This window comes from Oculina patagonica, chromosome 1 (genome assembly GCF_052425735.1).
Source record: "Oculina patagonica isolate OP01 chromosome 1, crgOcupat, whole genome shotgun sequence".
NCBI lineage: Eukaryota > Metazoa > Cnidaria > Anthozoa > Scleractinia > Oculinidae > Oculina > Oculina patagonica.
In genome coordinates, this window is record NC_135758.1 from 41,847,449 (window position 1) to 41,869,702 (window position 22,254).

General features: G+C 37.1%; 3 protein-coding genes across 6 annotated transcripts in view; 1 reads left to right on the plus strand and 2 right to left on the minus strand.

Annotated features, from left to right (window-relative positions):
* The window catches only part of LOC144631458 (hemicentin-1-like), a 33,056-nt gene extending 30,777 nt beyond the window's left edge, over nucleotides 1-2,279 (minus strand). For both annotated transcript variants that reach the window (XM_078489900.1, XM_078489892.1), the window contains exon 1: nucleotides 1,153-2,279. In XM_078489900.1, coding sequence (XP_078346026.1) covers nucleotides 1,153-1,414 — 262 coding nt within the window. In that variant the 5' untranslated portion in view covers nucleotides 1,415-2,279. The remainder of the gene's footprint in view (nucleotides 1-1,152) is intronic.
* A 115-nt stretch (nucleotides 2,280-2,394) lies between these two features.
* On the plus strand, nucleotides 2,395-8,977 carry LOC144631657 (tubulin polyglutamylase TTLL11-like). The gene is made up of 6 exons (XM_078490144.1): nucleotides 2,395-2,827; nucleotides 3,985-4,084; nucleotides 5,421-6,312; nucleotides 6,742-6,909; nucleotides 7,531-8,121; nucleotides 8,947-8,977. Exons 1-5 carry the CDS (start codon nucleotides 2,480-2,482, stop codon nucleotides 7,868-7,870), a joined length of 1,848 nt encoding a protein of 615 aa, XP_078346270.1. The 5' UTR covers nucleotides 2,395-2,479; the 3' UTR covers nucleotides 7,871-8,121; nucleotides 8,947-8,977.
* Nucleotides 8,978-9,932: 955 nt separating this feature from the next.
* Nucleotides 9,933-22,151, minus strand: LOC144632088 (kynurenine--oxoglutarate transaminase 3-like). Of its 3 annotated transcripts, none has more exons than XM_078490693.1 (15): nucleotides 21,953-22,151; nucleotides 19,913-19,980; nucleotides 19,550-19,601; nucleotides 19,169-19,267; nucleotides 18,848-18,925; nucleotides 18,418-18,489; nucleotides 18,065-18,151; nucleotides 17,854-17,970; nucleotides 17,611-17,731; nucleotides 17,189-17,265; nucleotides 16,670-16,759; nucleotides 14,797-14,983; nucleotides 12,748-12,824; nucleotides 11,951-12,037; nucleotides 9,933-11,593 (listed from the first exon to the last, which is right to left on the minus strand). In XM_078490693.1, the coding sequence occupies exons 1-15, from the start codon at nucleotides 22,061-22,063 to the stop codon at nucleotides 11,528-11,530; spliced, it is 1,389 nt and encodes a 462-aa protein (XP_078346819.1). In that variant the 5' UTR covers nucleotides 22,064-22,151; the 3' UTR covers nucleotides 9,933-11,527. The 3 variants fall into 3 exon arrangements, with proteins under 3 accessions (XP_078346819.1, XP_078346826.1, XP_078346831.1); XM_078490700.1 differs by lacking the exon at nucleotides 21,953-22,151 and adding an exon at nucleotides 21,117-21,870; XM_078490705.1 differs by lacking the exon at nucleotides 21,953-22,151 and adding an exon at nucleotides 21,059-21,870.
* Nucleotides 22,152-22,254: the final 103 nt, after the last annotated feature.

Consider the following 22,254-nt stretch of genomic DNA (forward strand, 5'->3'; position numbering starts at 1 on the left):
ATGGATGATGTCACTGTGTATGTTGCAGTGACATGTAGCAGGGACAAAATCCAACCTTGACTGGTGGTTAAGGGAAATGAAGACCCTGGGTACAAGGATGGTACAGGGAAAGCCTATATTTGGGGTGGGGAGGGGGGGGGGGTGGATGGAAACTTGCATTTTAAAAAATTGGTTTAACTGATATCTGGAAAGTATACTGCGTCTGAAATTTTAGGTGCATACGAGATTTAGGGGATATAAAGTTTGTTTGTTTTGATCTACAGATCGACCATAATAGTTTTAGCATTGCACAAGCATATTAATATTGCATTAACTGATATCTGGAAAGTATACTGCGTCTGAAATTTTAGGTGCATACGAGAAAACAACAGAATGAGACTATCTAAACATGTGTCTGAGATTTGGGGGATATAAAGTTTGTTTGTTTTGATCTGAAAATCGACCATAATAGTTTTAGCATTGCACAAGCACATTAATATTGCAGACTACTTGAGATGCAAACTTGCGGTTGATGCCATTGTAATGAGAGCTGTAAGTCGAAAACCGCAGACATCCAGGAGGATCAGTTTATGTTATCCAAAGCTATCTTATCACACTGTTGTATTCAATCACCTCTCGCGTGACAGTGACCCCAAACAAAGCTACTGTCAAAACGTACAACATATGTACAAAGAACTCCGTTATATATTTTTCGCGGCGTCTTTTGTTAAATCGTAATGTGATTAATCTTATTTTAATCGAAAATTACAGCAACAGAATAAAGGCATGGGAAAACGGTAAACGAAGTTGAACATCCAGTAAACGAAATTATTGTAAACGTATGCCGCGAAGTTTGTTTGTACAAACGCGCGTAATTTGTTTAACAGAAACACCAATACATTTATTTTGCTTGTTCGCGGTACCGACACTCGGCAGGAATCGTTTGTAATTGCGGATCTTTTGAAGTATACTTGATTAATTCGATTCCGCCGGCAGGCCTTTGTGAGCCTTTTAGCAACGTAAACAACGAGAAACTTACACTAAATACTACGTACAAACACTCGACAAGTATGAAGAGCGAAACCTCCCATCATCATGATGATAAGATGAATCTGTGATCAACTAATTAAGCTTAACTAAGATATATAGCTACAATTTCTCTAAACGACTAACCTGGATCGTGGAAAGGGATCAACACATAGTTATACAAAGGTTTCACTTTCCTTTCCAGCGTTGTAGATAGAATTTTCGCCGCTCCAGCCCGCACTTGAATAAGGTCATCATACATACTCCCTGTAGTGTCAAACACGAACACAAGGGACGCAGCGCCATCGGGAATTCCATTCTGCGCTTTAGAAAATCCCCAGTTTAAAACAAAAACAAAGTACAGAAGCAAAACAAGAGTTGCATGAAGGGTCTTAGGACGAGCTTTCATGGTGTCTTCAAATTTCACGACGCGAAGATTGACGCTGAAAAGATCCGACCAAAAATCGTGTCGATCTCGAGGTTCCAAACACGGAGCTTGCTCTCAAGACTGTGGACCGACTTATCCTGGTAAATCTTTGAATCGAAGCCCAATTACTAAATACTGGCTGCTGTAGGTATCCGCCAATAGCTCTGCCAAAATCTACGCTGAGCAGATTTTATGTAAAATCTCTCAATCGGTTGAAGATAGATCCGGAAGGCGAGCTTTGAGGGCGACTGTTTTCACAGAAGGATTTAGGAATCAAGAACAAAGCCCTCTCATGTGCATATGTGGTCCAGACTCGCGCCGTATCAGGCCACGTAAAGACTACAACTCGGGGTCGAAACCTGGCTGTGAGCGTGAAAATGATACTCAGTTTATTAACTACTGTAAATGTCATCTGATACCCCGTGCTATGACCTCCACAGTTGACTTGTGCTGAAGATGTTTTCATCTCGACACGCACGCCGGATGTCATGTCCCTGTTATCTTGCATCTTGCCAAAAAGAAAAGTCTTTCAATTGCACGATGACGGAGATGGTTTTAAACATCGTTGTTACGGCTGTAATATGCCAGGCAATGTGCCATGCCATAAGGTTGTTCCAAAAACGTGAGAAATATTCCGGTTAGAAATTAAATTTCCCGGCGAAACCGCGGTTGCGGGTAATTTACCCCACGCGAAAAGTTACAATCACGAAAAATTAATTTGAAGAATTAATTAACGTTTCTAACATTCCTTGTTTTTAGCGACAACCTAAAGTCGTACCATACTTTCTTTTTTTGTAAATTCCAACTTTGGATAGCTACTTGACCCTCCATTCCTTTGGGTGCCATTTTGGATTCGAGCCTGACCGTGAGGCCTATACTTAGGAATGAGTTCTAGTTCTTGTGGGATATCCGCAGTGTCACTGTGAGCCCGCGATAAACATCAAGAACTCGCAACAGGGGGGCGACAAAAGAGGGCAGTGCGACTCGAGGCTAGCAGGGGAGCGGGATGCGTTGGGCTTCCAATGAACAATTTTCCTCTTCGCCGCCATGAAATCTGATGATCCTGAATCGGACAAAACCGTGTCCATTGACCAAATACAACCGCTTGTTTCTCGCAAGCTTCCTCGCGTGATTACGCAAATTCCCGGGAAAAAGTTGCAGAAAAGCGACAACGATGGCGTTGCTAAGGCCACGATCACACATTCTGAGAGCGGCACGAAAGACCGGAAGAAGGGAAGAAAGCTGGTCTCTGAGCTCACTAGAATGGACGTGAAGAGAGGCAATGGAAAGGATAAAAAAAGAAAATTAGTTCGTGGACCATCTGTGGATACTTCGCGAGCGAGAGGCAGTGTTGACGTGGTGCGTCTTGCCGTCAGGGACTTAGGCTGGCGCGAGGTTTGTTTCTGTTTATGTTTGCTAAAGAAGATTACGCATGATGAAAAATCCTTTTTACTACTGTGACATATTGTAGGAAGCTAGCAATGCATACTGACAAACTGATAGTTTAATACAGGTGTCAATACGTGGTATATTTATTTCGAATTAACCTTGGGAACAGTCGTTCTAATTTTGGAAGCTTCGATCAAACAAACATTGTACACTTGATCGATCAGCCGGTATTTGAAACAATAAAGTTCATTTGAAGTTTACTTTATAGCCTTTGTCACGTTGACATATATACTTTTAGCACACGAAGAGTCTTGTAAAAAGGCCATTCGAATGTTCGTTGAGTTGTATTCGTAAATGATTTTGAACGGGCGGTCGAAGGTGTTAATTCGAAGAAAATTGGTTAATCTTTAATTCTGAGCAACGAGGCGTAACCATGAGACGCATTTAATCTTTAATCACGCACTTCCAAAATAGTTTTTGGTTTGTAACTTATGCTTCTACAAAATAGAATGCTGTATTAAGGAAATAAATTTGGTCGAACTACATGTGGGGGAGATAAATCAGACAGATGCCTTGTAAAATACTGTATAAATATTACTTTAATAGTAGAAAAATACATTACAGGATAGGGTCACTCATTGGTCTGTCACTTCAAAACCTGTTTTAAGATTTTTAAGATTTGAGTTTAATCTTTCATTTCTTGATTTATTTTGTGAAAATTTCTGTGAACAATATAGACCTTGATACGAAACACACTAAATGTATGAGATAATTTATAAGAGGGTCTGGATGGGGTTAACCGACTACCGACAAAGGGCAAAAAATATAACCGACAAACAACAAAATAATTAAATTTTAACTGACTACCGACATGAGGACCCTCCAATTCATACCCGACTAGCGACAAAGGGCGAAAAATATAACTGACAACCGACAAAGTAATAAAATTTTAACTGACTACCGACATGTGGACCCCCCCATTCAGAACCTCTTATAAGGGTTTTTGGAAAGGGGGTGGGGGGGGGAGGTAAATAGAATAGCTAGGTTTTAATATTTGACTTGTCTAAGGAAATTTTATCTTTACTTTATCAAGCAACACTTATCAAATGCCTGAGTGTGCCTTCAACAGCCATAATCACAATAGATATATTTCCTAATTGTAGTATCCCATGGGTCGACGTACTGGGTGTGACTTTTACTGGCTTGGCGGACACTTTGAAATGCCTGAATGTCCAGAAACAGGACAGCTCAGTAAATTCTTTGGTAAGTTACACATGTGTCAAAATATAATAATCTAATCAATGCAAATTGTGGCACAATATTTATCTGTTAAATTTTGGGTCATTTGACCAGTGTTTTTCAAGTCTTCTTAATATTAGTAATAAATAGTACTACGATTTCCAGTTGAGTGCGACGCGAACAAAGTTTGGTGACGAAGTTTCAACATAACAACGGCATTGTTGTCAAGGGCAAACTTCTCTGTTACCATTGGTAACAAATTTGCGTTTGTAACTGTCTTGCTCGACAATCTCGATGCTTAAATAAATACAAACACTACAAATATCGTCAGCAACACTTTATTACGCTTTCAAATAAAAAATATATACACAGAGACAACGATAAAAGAAACAAATAATGAAATACATTATGCCTTAGCTGATTTATATCGACGGTAACAGATCTGTGTTGAGAGTTGACGTTATGTTCAACGTGCATCACTTTACCTTCATCGTTAGAGTTACTGTTCAACTGAAATTAAATCGTTTTCCAACTCCAGGGATTTTCTAGCAGCTTTAAGAATTCCTTCAGCTTTAAATAATATATCTTTCTCAAGTGCAAAATGAAAAATTCGGGCACTGAAATGAGGAACATTTGGCGCTTCGAAAAGCTGACAAAAGCTAACACCATTTCGGATCGAAATTTCAAAAAATTAGCCAATCACAAAATTGCTCAATTAAAACTGACGCCATCTTGGATGGAAATTAGCCAATCAAAAAATTGCTCTGTTTCCCGAGAGGTCCTCCTTGTATAAAAGAACAAGGGCGGTCAGTACCTGTTTACGACAGTTACCAATGGAAACAGAAAAGTCTGCCCTTGACAACTATGCCGTTGTTATGTTGAAACCTCGTCACCAAACTTTGTTCGCATCGCACTCAACTGGAAATCGTAGTATTATGCCACATTAAGCATAAAACTGAAGGCATATTAATAAGTAAATTCTGATTGACTGATATCTTTGAACTCAGACTAATTAGCCCAAGTACATGTTAGCAGTTATCATTGTTTAATTGCTAATTTCTTTATTGCTGACATATGTTGTGGTTTAATTTTATCTTTGGTTTAAAATTTTTCAAACCAGTTTGATTTTTATTGCCCTTTGTTTCAGATTATGATAATGAATATGAGACAATGAAAAATAAAAACCAAACTGGTTTGCAAAATTTTAAACCAAAGACAAAATTAAACCACAACATATATATACTGAAGGGTCAAAGTCTGCATGCAATGTTTATTTAATCAGAGTAACCAAGCAAGCCTTGAAACCAACTTTTGAAATTTATTTAAAACTGTTCTCATAGGAAGTTTTCATTTTCCATAGGTATGTCAGAGGCTGCCCACAAAGTAGAGCTCACAAGACACATTAACAGGCTTCAAATGCTTTTTCCTCATGAGTTTTCCTTTTATCCCAAGACCTGGATGTTGCCGGAGGAATATGGTGAACTTGTTGGATACATGTCCAAAGCAAAGAAACCGCCCACTCTCATTGTAAAGCCTGATGGAGGGTCGCAGGGTGATGGAATTTTTCTGATGCAAAACGTTCATGATGTGCATATTAGTACTGCGCTTGTGAAACCATCAGTTGTCCAGGAATATATTGCTGAGCCATATCTTCTAGAAAAGTTTAAATTTGATCTTCGGATTTATGTTGTACTGAAGAGCTTAGAGCCTTTACAAGTGTTAATATGCCGTGAGGGTATGGCACGTTTTTGCACGGAGCACTACCAGCCTCCCACACCTAAAAACATCTTCAAGACATACATGCATTTGACAAACTATTCTCTTAACAAGCATAGCTCAGGATATGTGCAAAGCGATGCTGACGATAAGGGGAGTAAGCGTAAGTTAAGTGCTGTCTTCAAACAACTAGAGAAACAAGGATGCAACATTCCACTTTTATGGGCTGAAATAGACCGGTTGGCTTGCAAGACCATAATTGCACTCGTACCTGTTCTGAAACTTCAAAATCAAGTTGCCAGCGCAGCATTGAAGCAGGATCTGAAATCTTTTCAAATCTTAGGTTTTGACATTCTGTTGGATAAAGATCTTAAGCCAATCCTACTTGAGGTGAACTCTAGTCCAAGTTTAAAGATTGACCATGAGGAGGAAGTTTCTCCCGGTAAAGTTGAGTACTTTGTAAGCAAGACAGATCTGGATATCAAACTACCAATTGTGAAAGATGCCATGTTGCTGGCATGGCAACACAAGAAAATGTGAGTACTACTTAGGTTTGGAACATACAACTGGGCCCAGTTGTTCAAAGGGTGGATAACTCTAGACTAGTGCAGCCAAACATTTCCTGGATTTTGCGCCTAAGCCATCTAATTTTCAGTAAAAGTAGCACTATTTTAAGGTACTCATTATGAAATAACTCACAACTGAACTAATGGGGCTCTGGGGTTTGCAATCCAGCAGTGTCAAAAAACTAATAAATATGTTTTTCTTTCTCACTTTTTTGGGGGGAGGGAGGGGATCACATTCCAAAAAATTTATTGAATTTTAAATGTTAATTTTTTTGCATTTTTGGGAACTTTATGTTCCTTTAATGAATAAATAACTTTTTTCTTGAGTTACCCACCATTTCGACATAAAGATTGAATACAGAATTTTCCAAAGATTATATATCATCCTTTCTATTTCAGGGATAGTTTGCCAGATGTGTCAGGCTGCCTGTTCCAAATTTATCCTAAACTGGCTTCCCAATTAGAACACCTCAGAGTAGTGGAAAGGTGTCTTGCACTCTTCAGACACTTTGTAGGTGTCCGTGTGTCCAACAGAATGGGACCCACTTCCTTCCGATTGATGGCAAGGTACCAACATTATACTGCACATAAACTGTAACATCAGTTACATGTACACATACCCTTACTTAGTTAAATACACATATATTTTGGCAGTAAGGCATGTAAAACCGTTTTGGAGCTGACTGTCTCATGATCTCTGGGCTGGCTGTTAACTCTGGTTTCTGCACCATGAGAACAAATGAGTGTTGTTACTCACCCCTGGCTGGGATGCTACTTGATCACTCACTGGTTACCCTCCTTGCCATTCCTCCCACCCCTACAATTTCGCAGAAACCTGCCCTATACCCATATTGCATGTATATGTTGTGGTTCAATTTCACCCTTGGTACAATTTCGTATTTCACTTTGTACTGGCGTATGGTAATATATGATAATGAACATAAAACAAAGGGAAATATGAAATTGTACCAAATGTAAAATTGAACCACAACATATACACAATGTATTACTGGATGGAAACAGCCATTGTAAAATAAAGTGTCTTGCTCAAGGAAACATGATGACACAACAAACCTGGCCAAGACTTAAAGCCAACCTGTCAATCTGGATTTTAATGTGCTATCGATTGTGTGGTTGATTGTGTGCATGGTGTCTCTAACCTATATTCCTCTTTTTTGTTACTGTCAGGCGATGTCATCTGACTGACTTTGGTTTCACTCTTGCCGCATTTGACATTATGTTTATCAACATGAGTCGTCGCCATCCAGCTAGTGACTCAGGTCGTGCATCCCTTAACTTCAATGGTTTCTGTGAATCACTCATTGTAATAGGACATAAGAAATTTGCATTGACGATGAGAAGGGAACCTGTGCAAATACTATTGAACGTTTTGAATCATTGCGAGCAACATTTGGGAAAGTCAATGGATGCATCATCACGTCGAAGGATGGCTGAGCCTCCCTCTAAACTGAGTAATAGAAAATTATTGAGTTGCTTCAACCTTTCTTTAGCTACAAGTCCTTTTTAATCATCAAGAAAGAGACGAAAAAAAGCACTCAAGTCATGTAAGCACAGAAGAAAAATTTTTATCACTTAGGCTAATAGCAACCTTCTCTAATTTTTAGGTTGTTCCTAAACCCTAACCCTAAGGCGAGGTGTTAATATGACATACCACCCTCTCTGGCATGTAGTAAGCATGGTAGTAGATTTTGTGTCACCCAAAAGTGTTCTGAGCTTATACTGTAAACAACTGTACTTTGAATACAAACCTCTATTAAAGTGCTACTGCGATCAAATTTTCACCCCTTGCTTTTTTTAGCGTTTTATAGAGTATTTAACGAAAGATTCAAAATGCCGTTTTCCGTTTTCAAATATCTTTTTTAGTTCCGGAGATATTTAAGCTTACAAAAATCGTAAAATATGCAAATTAGGTGACTGATGACGTCATCTATTCAACCCAATTTTGTCAGGTACAAAACTTGAGTTCTCTCGGTCATTTTTCTGCAGAGACCATTGAAACTTGGTATACTAATAGTTCTACAGGTGACACAAGTGCAGCTCTAATTAAATTATGTTACCATGGCAATGCACTCCTTTCCAGTCCCCACCAATTTATTTTTAATATTTTAGAATTTTTCAGTTTGGAAAAATGAAACCCGGGCAAGACGTTTGCCTAATCTCTTCATATGCTTGCTTTATTACATATGTAAAGCATTATTGACAAATAACGATAAAGAATGCCAGAATTGGCCAGAAAAGCCTTTAGCATCGAGGGGATCTGGAACCTAGTGTGTTGCCATGGTAACCAAACTGTTGAAGTCAAATGGTAAAATACAATTAGCAGAGTTTTTCTACAAAAAATCAGAGACTTTAGATACAAATTGGCTGAGATATCACTTTCTTCATATTTGATCAAAATTTGGTTGAGTCTATGACGTCATCGCTTTGCTAATTTGCATATTTTAAAAACTTGAATATCTCTGGAAAGAAAAGAGATATTGGAAAACAGTAAACGGCATTTTTCATATCATAAAGAGAACTTGTTAATATTTTAAAACGGCTACGAAAGGAAAGATGCGAATTTCATCACAGTAGCACTTTAAGAAAATTCGATTAAGTTGTTAGAAAACACAGATGCATTATCATTATCATTATTATCATTATTATTAGATGGCCACAAAACTGAGGTTTGCACAAACTTAAAATGACTTAGAACTGTCAAACTCTCTTGACTAACACTTTTCATTTTGGGTACAGTGAATCACACACATGATCTTTTTGTAAATGCAAAATTGAAAAATTTGTATAAAATTGTAAATAAAATGTAGAAGGAATTATTTTATAACTAGTATCAATTAATTTTATGTACTTTACAGTACATGTATATGAAAATGTAAGTATAATAGTATTGTAAAATGTGCAATGTATTTCACTGAAAATTAAAATTTACATTTTTATACATTCTGCATGCTCATTGTTTTGAACTCATGGCCAGGCTAAGAATCAGACTTCATATAGTGGTATGATCAAGACCATCAAATCACTATCCAGTGGATATCCTGGTTTGTTTTGCCAAAACTTACCCACTGGATATAAATGCATCTGTTAGATATCAAGTATTATTAAAAACTAGCAATGGTATATTGCAATTCCTGAGTTTTGACTGGTTAACAGAGAATGGTATATGAGCTCATATACCATTCACCACAAATATGGTAGCTGATACGCGTCAACGAAAACAGCTGGGGAGCTCAAATATTGCAATTCTTTGGGCGTTTTTAATAAAACAATTATTCCACTCGCGCTTGTTGGATATGGGATTGTTATAGCCAACTTGGTGCTACCACCCCTCGTTGGCTATCTACCATCTCGTATCCAACATGCGCTCATGGAATAATTGTTAATCAAGCAAATGGGTCAAGGAGAGATGGCTTGGGAAAGAAACTTATTATTTTACTGCTGATCAAAGAGTAGAAGTCATCTTCAAGGTCAAATAAAAAATATAACTTAAGAAGGTAGTAAAACGTTTCTTATGCTTCACTATCAGCCATATGCATTTTCAGTACAATAATCAACAAATCAGTTCATGCCACTTCAAATATAAATTTATTTGACAGTTTCACTAGCTCCTTGTTACAAGCCATTTTAAGTTGTTCCTTGTATGAACATCTTTCTTAAACTCTTCACCTTATACATGGTGTCAATATTAACAGGTTTAATTTTTTTTCAAGATTTATTGTTTAGAGTTCAACCCTTTCGAAACTACAAACCTTTAGAGACCACAGTTTAGACAGCTTGTTCAAAAAATGGGCAGAAAGTGTTATGACTGTGATGGGAGACACAAAAAATCACTCCCTGATTAGCCTCTCACCTTGATGTCTATATGCCTGCTCACTATTTTTAATACATACTGGCAAATTAAATGTACAAATTATGAACAATATTACAAGATGGTACAGCTGTACATTACATTTTGTAGTGTGTATGTTATGGTTCAGTTTACTCTGCTTGGTACAATTTGGTATTTTCCTTTGTTCTGGTGTATGGTAATAATTAAATGATAATGAAATTAAAACAATTAGGAAAATACCACATTGTACCAAGAGTAAAATTGAACCACATGTACATGTTGTACTTACATTTGAAACATGCTCTATTGCATTTTATATAATAACCTGAATTCTACGCGCATTATGATTGGTTCTTATTACTTATGACCTATTAGAGTACAGACGCATAGGTGACGTCACGCGGTGGTGTGACTCGCGCGCGTGATCAGAGTTCATAGAACAAATCAGAGTTTTATTATATAAAACAAATAGATTCAATTTTGCCGTGGGTCTGTTCAGTTATAGATCACAGAAGACGTCAAAATGTTGTAAGAACAACAGTGACCCACTCGCCTAGCGGCTCGTGGGCGACTTTTTTTGTTCTTACCACATTTTGACGTCATCTGTGATCTATAACTGAACAGACGCACCGCAAAATGGAATCTATTTGTTAAATCGTTCTTCCATAAACAAGTGCAAGACTAAAGCAGTGGTTGTGTAGAAAGTACAGTAGGTGGAACCAAATTGCAAGCCCTTTTTGTAGTGTGACTGCGTTCAATACACAATTCATATTTGTCTGAAATAAAATGACCATACAATGTACATAATAATTCCTAAAACAATGTTCGGTCGACATGCAAGGCATTTCATACCTCAGTGATGAACAATTTGTAAAAAAAGTATACAATGTATGTGGTAAATGTCTTAGAACCCATCTTAAATAATTCAGGCATTAGTGCTTATTATTTGTGTTCTTCCTATCTCTTTTTTTATAATTTTAAAAACCACAAATTTTCTTTTGGCAAATGAATTCAATATTTAAAATGAAACAATGCCATTGAAGACATTTTAGATAAATGAACTTGTGGACAAGTGTAAAACTCAAAATGTGCTAAGTTTGAAATCTTATTAATTTTCTACAAAAATAGTTTTTTAGACTCCTATACGTGACACCTACTACTGAGACGTATACACCCGTGAACATCAGAAATACTTCTGGAATGTTTAGTGTTGCTAGCAATCAGAAGCACGGTGAATAATTATAATATTAATCACAAGTTAGAAAGTATTATAAACTAGTAATAATAATTATTATAATGTTGTAACCTAGACTGCCATTAGATTGCTTAAAATACTCATTTTCCTAGTTCATCTTTCCATTCCTTCAGCTTTTTTGCTCCACTTTCTAAAGTACTGTCCTCCTGGAATTCCAAAAAAAATTAAATACCGTAAAATGCTTGTTAAATTAATTAATTTTAATGTTTCTAATTAGAAAAAAAGTCACAATAAACTTGACCTGTACAAGTAAAAAATAAAATGTAATGTTAACATGTGCAATGATGTAGATCAGTGAGATAAGGTTAGTGGTAAAGAAAAATATTATTTCTTTCCACTACTTGATATTTAGAGTTTTTTAGACAACCCTTAATTATGGATTATTATTAATCATGAAATAAAAGTTAAACTTTATTTTTTGCAGTTGCACAGGTCACTGACAAGTCTACAACAAACATAGAGAAGAATAATTAGATTTAGGGCATACTAGGAGTTTTACTGACCTTTATAAAGCAAAACCTAATGTACTTGGCTCCATAATGTTTATGCTGAGCTGAATAGAATGCAGATGGTGGAATAGCAGCAATTCCCTAAAAAAAAGAAACATTAAAAGATCAGAGCTAACATTAATATAATTATTCTTCAAAAAAGGATCAAAATCAAAGACAGTTGAATACAACCTCACTCGTTCCCAGGATCTCTCTCTCCCGCCCCCCAGAGCAAGAGAAGAGGGAGGGGCAGGGAGAGAGAGACCCTGGGAAGGAGGTTGAGTTGAATACAGTCGTCAATTTGACTGTTGCAATAGTCATGCGACAGTTGAAATGCTATTGCAATTATAGTATTACCAGAGTGATACTTTAGCAATCCCATCACATGTTATGTTATGTTAGTAAACGATCAACTAGCCATGTAAAGTACTTGCAAATTTGTGACTAATTGATAAACTATTATTTTTTACTCGCAAAAGTGAAGTTTAGTTGCAAATGCACCCGTATCAGTCGCAATTTCACGCCCTCTAAAGCAATGCTCAATGTAATGCTAACTCGAACCTTTTTCGATTCCCCTTCAGGTCATTTTCTTACTAATTTTACCGTCGATAACTCGAATTCCTGATATCTCAAACCTTTTTCGATTTCCCTTGAAGGTTCGAGTTATCAGGATTCGACTGTATCACCTGTATGCTGTTTCTCTTTTGGCCACAGCAGCAGCTGTGGCCAAGAATAGGGACAAATGGCGAGCACTGACGTCTGGCCCTATCCCCCACCCAGGGGCAAGGAACTAAACATGCTGTTTCTCCTACCTTTTCTTTTGTTAACCATCGTACAAACTTGTAGTCATGTGGATCGTCACTTTTGTCATATTCATCAAAATTCACATCTACAAAACCAAGGCATATATTTATCAAGAAAAACGAGCTCAAGCCATTCAACATAGTTTTTTTTTCTTCATTAACTTGAGTTATTTATGCTTCCATTACCTTGACTGATCCGTATCATAATCTCTCCCAGTGTTATAACAAAATTAAACAAACTACCCAAAATATTGTTATTTGTCAGCAACTGTAAGCAATCAATAAATTTTATTTGCCAATGGTAAAGACAGAGACAAAAAATAAATTAATTTGCAAGACACTGATGAATCGCTTTTTTTCCCCTGGAGGTACTTTTATATATGTTGCAGTTAATTTTTGATCTCAGTTAATTTTTTATTTTAACTAGTTATATTTTTTTCTAACTAGTTTTTTTTTTTTATTCTAGGTTAATAAGTAGAAAAAGTAGAACATCCCCCCCTCCCTTGATATCTCATACCCCCCCCCCATCCTTACAAACCCTCCCCTACTATCTGCTCTTATCCCCCTCCCCTAAGTATTATCCTTTTTTTTTTTTTTTTTTTTTACTAACCTGCACTGGATTTGAACTCTCAACCTCTGGATTTGCTGTCCAACCCCTTATCCGCTATGCCACGTAGGAAACGTTGGGTGAACCACTATTTATTTTTAAATATATGATACCCTTACCCTAACCCCATTATTTAACTAGTTAAAAAAAATCAACTAGTTAGAAAAAACTAACTAGTTAAAATAAAAAATTACCTGATATCAAAAATTAACTGCAACATATACACTGTAATGTCTTGGAAAGCATGCACTGTCTTGGTAGAGGCAGTTAGTGCTGTACACAGTTTAAGCAGAATTATTATACCGTAAAAACCCGCAGATAAGCCGCACCTTTTTTCCAAAAATTTTCGCTCGAAAGCGGGGGTGCGGCTTATCTGCGGGAACATTCGGAAAAGGTGCCGTAAATTTTCGTTAACTGATGCTAATTTATGGAAAATTATGTAAATAAACATAACATAAAACTACAAGAGAGCACCGGTCATTGCTTTTGCAAGTTTGACAGCTCTTATACTATTTGCAGTGTCGACAATGGCCTATAACTTTAACAGTAATATTGATACTTTTACGAGCGAGAAAATACCACGAGTATTCACGAGTAAGATGGCCAATTGTTTCTTTCTCATTTTTCACTTTGATGGAAAATTTGTCGAACTGATTACGAAACTCTCTTTATGCAACAAGTTTATCTCCAATAGATGGCTCCCAAATCTCTTTAATTTGTCGATATGATAGCCACGAAACCCGAACGCCTCCATCGCCATCTTGTTTTGCTTTACGTTCTCGCCCTAGTCCCATACTTCGCGTCCGATCAAATGCCTGGTTACTAAGCTACGAACGTTCTGCAAACGCGTGTTCTTGTTGTTGTGACACAAAAATCTATGTAAAACTGCGTTGAATGAAGAAATACCTGTCAACAAATGGCAGAAAAAGATCACCCATAATATGTCAAAGTTGGTTTTCATTATATCAAAGAGCTAAAATTGTGGGTAAGACTGAAGTATTTTCTGTTTCAATGTTCATTGAGTTTACGTTCGATGAAGAAGACTTCCTAAAGACTCAACTTTGGATTTTTGACTCGACTTTGGATTTTCTTTGATTTACTTTCAAAAAACTTTTTTCCAACATTTGAGTTGTTAAACTCGGGGTGCGGCTTATCTGCGGGTGCGGCTTATACGCGGGTGTTTACGGTAATTTAATTTGCTGTAACTGGCAAGGGACACAGCAAAGGGCCGGATGTGATTGAGCAAAGTAGTGGATTCTTAGCCAATCAAAGCAAAGGGAGAAAACCAGATGATTCATACTTAGTACTTATACCATTTGCCTTATAGATTGCCAACAATTTTGAAACATTGCCATCTCTAAATCTTTTCAATTAATAATAAATATTATCTATAAATAACATGCTTTAATTTATGTATAGACTATATGACACTAAAATAACTAATAATTTACCTATATCTGATGTGTCTGCCATCATAAAATAGCCTCCTTGAGGCATAATGGGTTTAAAACCAACTTCAGTAAGTAGTTTGGCCATTAGATCACGTTTTTGTTCCAACATTCTGCTAAGTCCTGTGAAATATGACTTTTCTGTTCCAATGAGTGGAATTTCATGTTCAAAGGCTTGAGCAAGGGCTTCCTTTAGAAGACATAAAAACATGATACAACTTAGCAACATTCTGTTAACACTCCACTCAGTGGTTAGTATCCAGTCAGAACCCAGAAGGTAATCGATTCAACTTATGTAAAAATAGTCTGCGTCGAGCCTAGTGGCCCATACAGGCTGGAGTTTTTCCCTGTTTCTGTAGCATGAAGTGACTATGAGTATTCTACTCCCCCCTGGATGGGATGCTAGTCCATAGCAGGATTACTACCCAGCATTAGTTTGCCGGTACCCATTTATACACCTTATTTTATTACTTACTGTCCTGGGCCCGGTTGTTCGAAAGAGGGTTAACTCCTAACCTCGGGTTAAATCAACTTAACCTGCGGTTAAATTTTATCCGCAGGTTAGTTCTGTTGTTCGAAGGCAAGTTAACGTTAACCTCGGGGTAAACAGGGGGTTAAATTTAACCCACCTAGCTAGGTGGGTTAAATCGTTAACCTCGGATTAAATAGTAAAATTCAATAGTGAAAGTCAAACAAAACGGCAACACTCGACGTAATTATGCTTTGCAGTCGATGAATCATGTCTGGGAAGTCTTTCTTTGCCGCGAAGTTTCAATTTTTCCACTTTTCGCGAACTTCGTGTACAGTCCTCATTTTCACGCCGACGGCATTTATCGCAACGGTAAATTCTTGCCATACGTCGTTCTGTTTTCGTTTGTCACGCTGTTCGTCAGTTTATTCTGTAAAATGATCAAGTTCTCATCTACTTTGTCCGTTAAAACGGCTATTTGGGTCGCGTTAAAGCCTTGTCTTCTCGCCTTGCGTGCAGGTGCCGGTGTAGCGGAAGCTAATTTTACCGCTGGCCCGAAATAAAACAGACAAACAAAGAATATTATGGGATGCTATCCGCAGGTTAGCGCGCGTAACCCGGGGTTAACTAAACGGCCCGCTAAACGTGCTTTGAACAACACCATTTTATCCTCGGGTTAATAAACCTGCGATTAAGAAATTTAACCTCTGGTTTAGCTCTAACCCAAGGTTAATTTAACCCTCTTTCGAACAACCGGGCCCTGGGTGGAGACAGGTACTATGAGAGTAAAGACAAGAACACAACACAATGACCCTGGCCAGGTTTGAACCCAGGTTTGCTTGATCTGGAGTCCAGGGCCCTAACCATTAGGCCATCACGCATGCCTCCCATCAACTCATGTAGGGACCTACATTTTTTCTTTGTCCTATGCTTGACACAGCAGAATTGACCAATACATCTTTCTCAAGTAGAAACATTGTAACAAACAAATTGGTGGATTTTATGTCAGCTCTGTTCACGGGGGTTGATTAGTTTTGAGGGTTTATTTAAAGATGATTTTTGACAGTCAATAAGTGAATATAACAGGCAGGACAACGATAGTCAAATATTACAGTTATTTAGTGAAGCAGCAGCAGAGCCGATCACTGCATAAGTTGATACAATCAGATAAAACTTGAAACTTGAATTTTAAAGTGCTGCATGAATGCTTCTAGCACTTTTATTTCACTCCAATGCACTACACAGTTTTAATTGCCCCAAAATTAATAGTTGACACAGAGATCAGTTTTTGAAGTCTGATTGTTGCATTCAGCTTTGACAAAGAACAACTGAATGTGCTTTGCATCTCTCCTCAGACTCATAAACTATACATGTATATGGTCTGGGTACATGTTATATGTTGTCTACCTGTGTAGGAGTGGGTAGGGTGTAAGTCACTTGAGCCTGCACTGTCTGTAAACTTTTTATTAATTCTTTTGGACCTATGGACCAGCCAAGCTGAAAACAAAAGAAAAGAAAAAATAATTAATTGCTATGTGTACTTACAGTACCATTAATCATGGCTCAAATAAGTGTTCTCTGGTCATCTCAGACAAGTAGATTTTCCTGCCACGTAAGTAACTTTTCATGATCAATTGCCCAAAGGGCAAGGACCTAGGCAAGTCATCTGCCAACTAAACTATACTGAAAAAAAAACTAAGACAAGCATGCTACTCCTCCAGGAAACAAAATTTGGGCACTGCTTGTCCAACTTAGGGCAAGCTGGAATTCTAATTGTTGTTGTTGTTTTTTTTTTAACCCTGGGCATACCACTTTGTTTTTGTTTTGTTTTTTTGTTTTTTCACATTTAGACATCATCTGTGCATTTCAGTTAGAGGACAAAGGCATTATAATGAATGGGAATAACTGATCTATAAGTTACCATACCTTCCAACCTGTGACACTAAATGTTTTCCCTGCGCTGCCAATAGTTATTGTCCTTTCCCACATGCCAGGTAGAGTCGCTATTAAAAAAAAATGGTTCAAAATGTTGCATTACAATATATTACATGTTACTAGGGTTGTTTACCAAAATCATCAACAACATGAAAGTCAAGTGACAGTATTTGCTAATAGATTTCTTTGTTTGCGACATCATATGCAGTCACAGACTGTTATATACCGGTATATGTGGAAATCCACATCAAAGTGACTACAACACATGACAGACTATTATTTCAGCTAGCCACAATGATCAATCTAGCATTTTCAATTCATGACGTGTATGTCTTATAAAATTTCTGTCAAATTATGTTTATGGAATGGAACATTGTAGTTATGTTAATGTGTCAGCCTGTTTTAAAGCTTACCTATCCTGATGTGCTGTTCTCCACCATAAACCAGCCACTCATAAACTTCATCACTGATACAGATCGCATTGTATTTCTTGCACAAATCAGCAATGAGCTGTAGCTCTTCCATGCTAAAAACCTTGAATGCAGAATTTTTAAATATTAAAAATACCAACTGAAGTGAATTTGAACAGTTTGAACTGTTTCAAGACCCTAATATTGTTAAAATTAATAAATATGAATCACATTTTATATCATCACCTTGCCAACAGGATTGTGAGGCGTGTTAATAATTATGGCTCTGGTCTTTTCACTAAATGTTGACTCCAGTTCTTCTTTATCCAAGACCCAGTCCTTTGTTGAGGTAGCATTCTCTTTCTAAAGAAGATTACAATAAAGAAGTTTGTGTTAGGCATTTTAACGAGAAATGAAAACTACAACTGAAGACAGACCACTTTAAATGAGTACTTACAGCTCTCAAAGGGATAAACTTGGGAACTCCACCAGCGACTGATATTTGAGGGAAATAGCAATCAAAAAACGGCTCAATAACGATGACCTGTGGATTGATCAATGATTGTTATTACAAAGAACTAAGTACAGAAGTCAAAAAGCAAATAGCATGGATAATGCGCTTAGAGTCCAATAGACTGAGATAAAGGCCTTTGGTTTAAAAGCCATAAAGAGCAGCTTGCCTATCATCTCTCCAGTCCATTCTCTCCTTCCTAAACAAGGATATCTCCTCCTAATTTTGTGTTTAAATACTTTACACTGTCAAGACACTAAACAATATGAATTTTAAAAAGAAACACAAAGAATGTTTACCTCATCTCCTGGATCAATCAATCCTTGAAAAGAACAATAAAGAGACTCATAAGCTCCACCTGTTACCAAGATCTGCAGGACAAATAGAAAGGCAATCAACAACTGCAAATTTTCTAATTCAAACTTGGGACCGGAAAGGTCATTATTCCTTATTTAATGGCATCCCTTTGATAAAAATTCCCTTATTTATGGCAACCACTTTGATTCATAGTATGATTGTGGAACTGTGGTTTGCAGTACTGAGCTTAAAAATAACATAAGGATATAAGCTTTAACAAACTTCATTTATTAAACTCTTCAAATTTCTCTTAACAATGGGACAACCAATGTACCATTTTATTCTAAAATTTATGTAGAATAGCATGTAGACATTAATGTAATGTACAGAACTTTTTGTACTGCAATAACATGTATGTAATATTTGACTAACCTCAGATAATGGATCGATTTCCCTCTTCATCAACTTGGTGTAGAGTTTTCCAAGAGCATTGACTAGTCTTGGATGACCCTAACAATGAATTAACAAATAAATTCATTTTAAAGTGCAGGGGCCTGAACAAAAAATGCAGTATTGCAATTTGGCTCTGGGAGAAAAAAAAACTGCATCAAGCATCTTTGTAACCAAGCACAAAAAGGTGCAAGTATTTATAGCTGATTTTATGAGAGAAAATAAAAATATTATAAGGATTTTTCAATTTTTTTTTTCTGCCTGTTATCATCATGAGTCATTCCATGTAACTGTACCACTCACCTGACTTCTTGTGTACTGATCAACAGCAACATCACTACTTGCTGCTACCTTCGCAAGAGCTTCTTTCACAAAGGAAGGTGTAGGAATATCTGGAAATCCCTAAAAAAGTGGAAATTATTTTGAATTAGTTCTGAAAAGACCCTAGGGGAGTGACTATTTTGCATTTATTTGCATTTTAATACAATTTATTGTCAGTATTAAAATGGACTTCCTTTATAACTTCAGAAAGTTCTTCGTGTATAAAATCATAAGTATTCTAAGGAAATATTTTATTATAACTAGTTTATTGCTGGATTGCTCATGTTGCTATATCACGTTTACTGACATTCATGATAGACAGAATATTTACCACCTCTCCTTATTGCAAAACTGTTCTCTCACCTGTCCTAAATTAACTGCTTTGTAATTTCTTGCTAAAGCAGTGAACTCAACCCTACAACAACCAAAAACAATGACTTAATAATCATAAATCATGTACTGGAACTCAGTGGAGACCAGTTCAGTCTGTTATCATATGGGTAATTAAATAATAAATTACCAGACAATAACAAATTAACAGTCCAGCTTGTAAACACAAGTACAAATACTGATAGAATTACAAGTGCGAATTGTAATAAAAGAACCGGTATGAGGCTTCAATATTAACATTGTAAAGTATATAATATCCAAATGCATGAACTAGAAACATATTTACAACATATATAAATGTAAGAAACCAAACCAACTTTCTTTTACAGTACATACCATACATTCTTGTCATGTCCAATAATTCTGTCTGCTGGTTTGTATAATTCTTTTGAACTCATTTTTCTCTACAAGAAAAGCAATCCATCATGTTTTAAAAGTCTGTTACCTTTCTGCTATACACAATGGATTTGAGACAAACCAACAACAATAACTTTTGATTTTCATGCTTTTTGGCTACCTTTTTGAGTGTGATACAAACTTATTGGAGTTAGGTTCTGGATATCAGAGCTGTTACCAAAAAATCACTAGTTTCCCCAACTTTAAGTTGTCCTCTCATTACTGTTAAATTCTTTTACCAAAGATGTCAAGATGACAAGTTTCTGCAAGTTTCTACAGACACGACAGGAGCTAGGCTCAATATCCACCACTCGCCCATGTCCCTTCTTTGTTCCTCCCCAAAAGGGGCTGTTTATCAAGCCTAGACAGGGGTAACAATCTTTTGGGGGTGGGGCTGGGGGGAGGGGGGGGGAGGTTGCATAAAAATAAAATCTTGACCAAACCTTCCCTCACCATTAACAAAAAACTTATCACTGCAACAAACACAAAAAAAAGAAAAAGGAAAAGCCAACGACTCAGAATTGCATGACTTTACACAGGACTCAAATTCTGTTGTTCACACTCTCGAGTCCAGACCCCCTACAAACAAGATTTTCCCCAATTCAAAATGGCGGCCCCCAACACGGTGAAACACCCTATCACCACCACTGCTAAAAATTCCAAATAACGTTTGAATGTTTAAGGCATAAATCTGCTTTGTCATTCAGGCCGCTATTCATTTTATACAACCTAGTGGCCTCGTTAGTCGTTTGACTCGTTTTATCACGTTTTTTTAGCGGAACTCCGGCAGTTTATAGAATGAGTACTTGCGCGACACGTATCAAAAGCTTTTAACTGCAAAAACTTCTTCAAAACACGTCGTGCGGAAGGCCTGAGAATGCTCTATAACAGGAAAGGCAATATATGCGTAATGACTATTGTAATATTTCGATCTGAACAGTTTTCTGATCCGAAAACTGAACACCGGCCCATTATATTAAGATGACATGAAATGAGCACTCGGCCGTACCTCGCCATGGAATTCAATCAAGTTTTAAATTACACAATGCAACGAAAGCAAGGTTAACAAGTTTAAGACAAACTTACAAGAGTTTTCCTATCTTCTCCGCCTCTGGATATCTAAAGAAGTATTGCGTCTACTTACCAGAGTCGCTTACCCCTTCTAAGACTTCTACCGATTTAAACGCGATTTTCGCGAACCGTGAACCCACCAGACAACAATGCCCACAATACCTAGCGCTCCCTTAAACCTCGTATCCCGTACGAGGGTTGGCAAATAAAAATATTTGTTTTATTATATTTCTTTAAATTTCTTGCAGGGTTGCATGTACCTTATGAGGCCATCCCAGGTTATATCATGAAGAAATAATCTTTCGTTTAATGCAAATTGCCTGGCAAGAATTATGATTTCGTTTGATCACACTGGGGATTCAGTTTGAAGGTACAAACAAGCTTGTTGTCTGCAAGAACTTTCTTGGACACAGTTTAACAGCTAGAAAATAAATCAAGATTAGGAGACAAATGGCCAGTCTCATCATTAATCGAAACTGCATGGATAATCTGATCTTAAGAGGAGTCTCGCCTGCCGTGTGTCCCTGTGTTTTGGTTGGAGGTGTGTCGGAGGTGTGTCAGTGCAGTAGATGTTGATGAGCCCAAAGACGGGGAATTTGCCTTATTTTCTTACTGTACCGTGTGACTTTGAAAAATATGATTGTCCCTATCGTGAGACATTTGCCCTCTTTCCAAAAAATAGCAATAAATTGATGGATCGATGTATAAGCTTATAAGCAATAATAAAATCCGTAAAACACCTGATATAAGAAATAAAGTTCACGGGATTTGTAAGTTGTTGTGCACTCTACATTACAACAGACTTAAAGTGTTGATTACTAAATCGATGGATTGTTAAATAGACCTAGAGTGAAACACAAACAAAACACAACACTGCACAACGGTCAACCGGCCGGCGGTCTTACATACGTTTTGTTCAAATCTCCATTCTTTGATGCCAAATATTGAACACCCTCCATTTCTGAAAAGTTTTTCGGCTCTGCTTAAAAGCTGCCTTCCTCTTTGGATCCCTGTAATCATGACAAGTTAAACGACTGTCGATGCCATAGATCGCTTCCAATTTCCTGTTTGTTGCGTTTCACAAAATATTTTGTCTCCAATGTTTTTGTTCAAAATTCGTGACAGCTTACATAAAGCCTATAGAGCCAATGGAAGACACTTGTTAGTTACCAGCTCTCTCATGATCTCTCATCAGGTGACTTGACGAAAAA

Bases quoted from the DNA above. Each gene is read 5' to 3' on its own strand.
- LOC144631657 (XM_078490144.1), top strand. From the start codon at position 2,480: ATGAAATCTGATGATCCTGAATCGGACAAAACCGTGTCCATTGACCAA. The intron at 4,085-5,420 runs GTAAGTTACACA...CATTTTCCATAG, and splicing joins ACAGCTCAGTAAATTCTTTG to GTATGTCAGAGGCTGCCCAC. The intron at 6,910-7,530 runs GTACCAACATTA...TGTTACTGTCAG, and splicing joins TCCTTCCGATTGATGGCAAG to GCGATGTCATCTGACTGACT.
- LOC144632088 (XM_078490693.1), bottom strand. From the start codon at position 22,063: ATGATTACAGGGATCCAAAGAGGAAGGCAGCTTTTAAGCAGAGCCGAA. The intron at 19,268-19,549 runs GTGAGAGAACAG...CCACTTTTTTAG, and splicing joins AAGCAGTTAATTTAGGACAG to GGATTTCCAGATATTCCTAC. The intron at 18,926-19,168 runs GTGAGTGGTACA...ATTCATTGTTAG, and splicing joins ATCAGTACACAAGAAGTCAG to GGTCATCCAAGACTAGTCAA.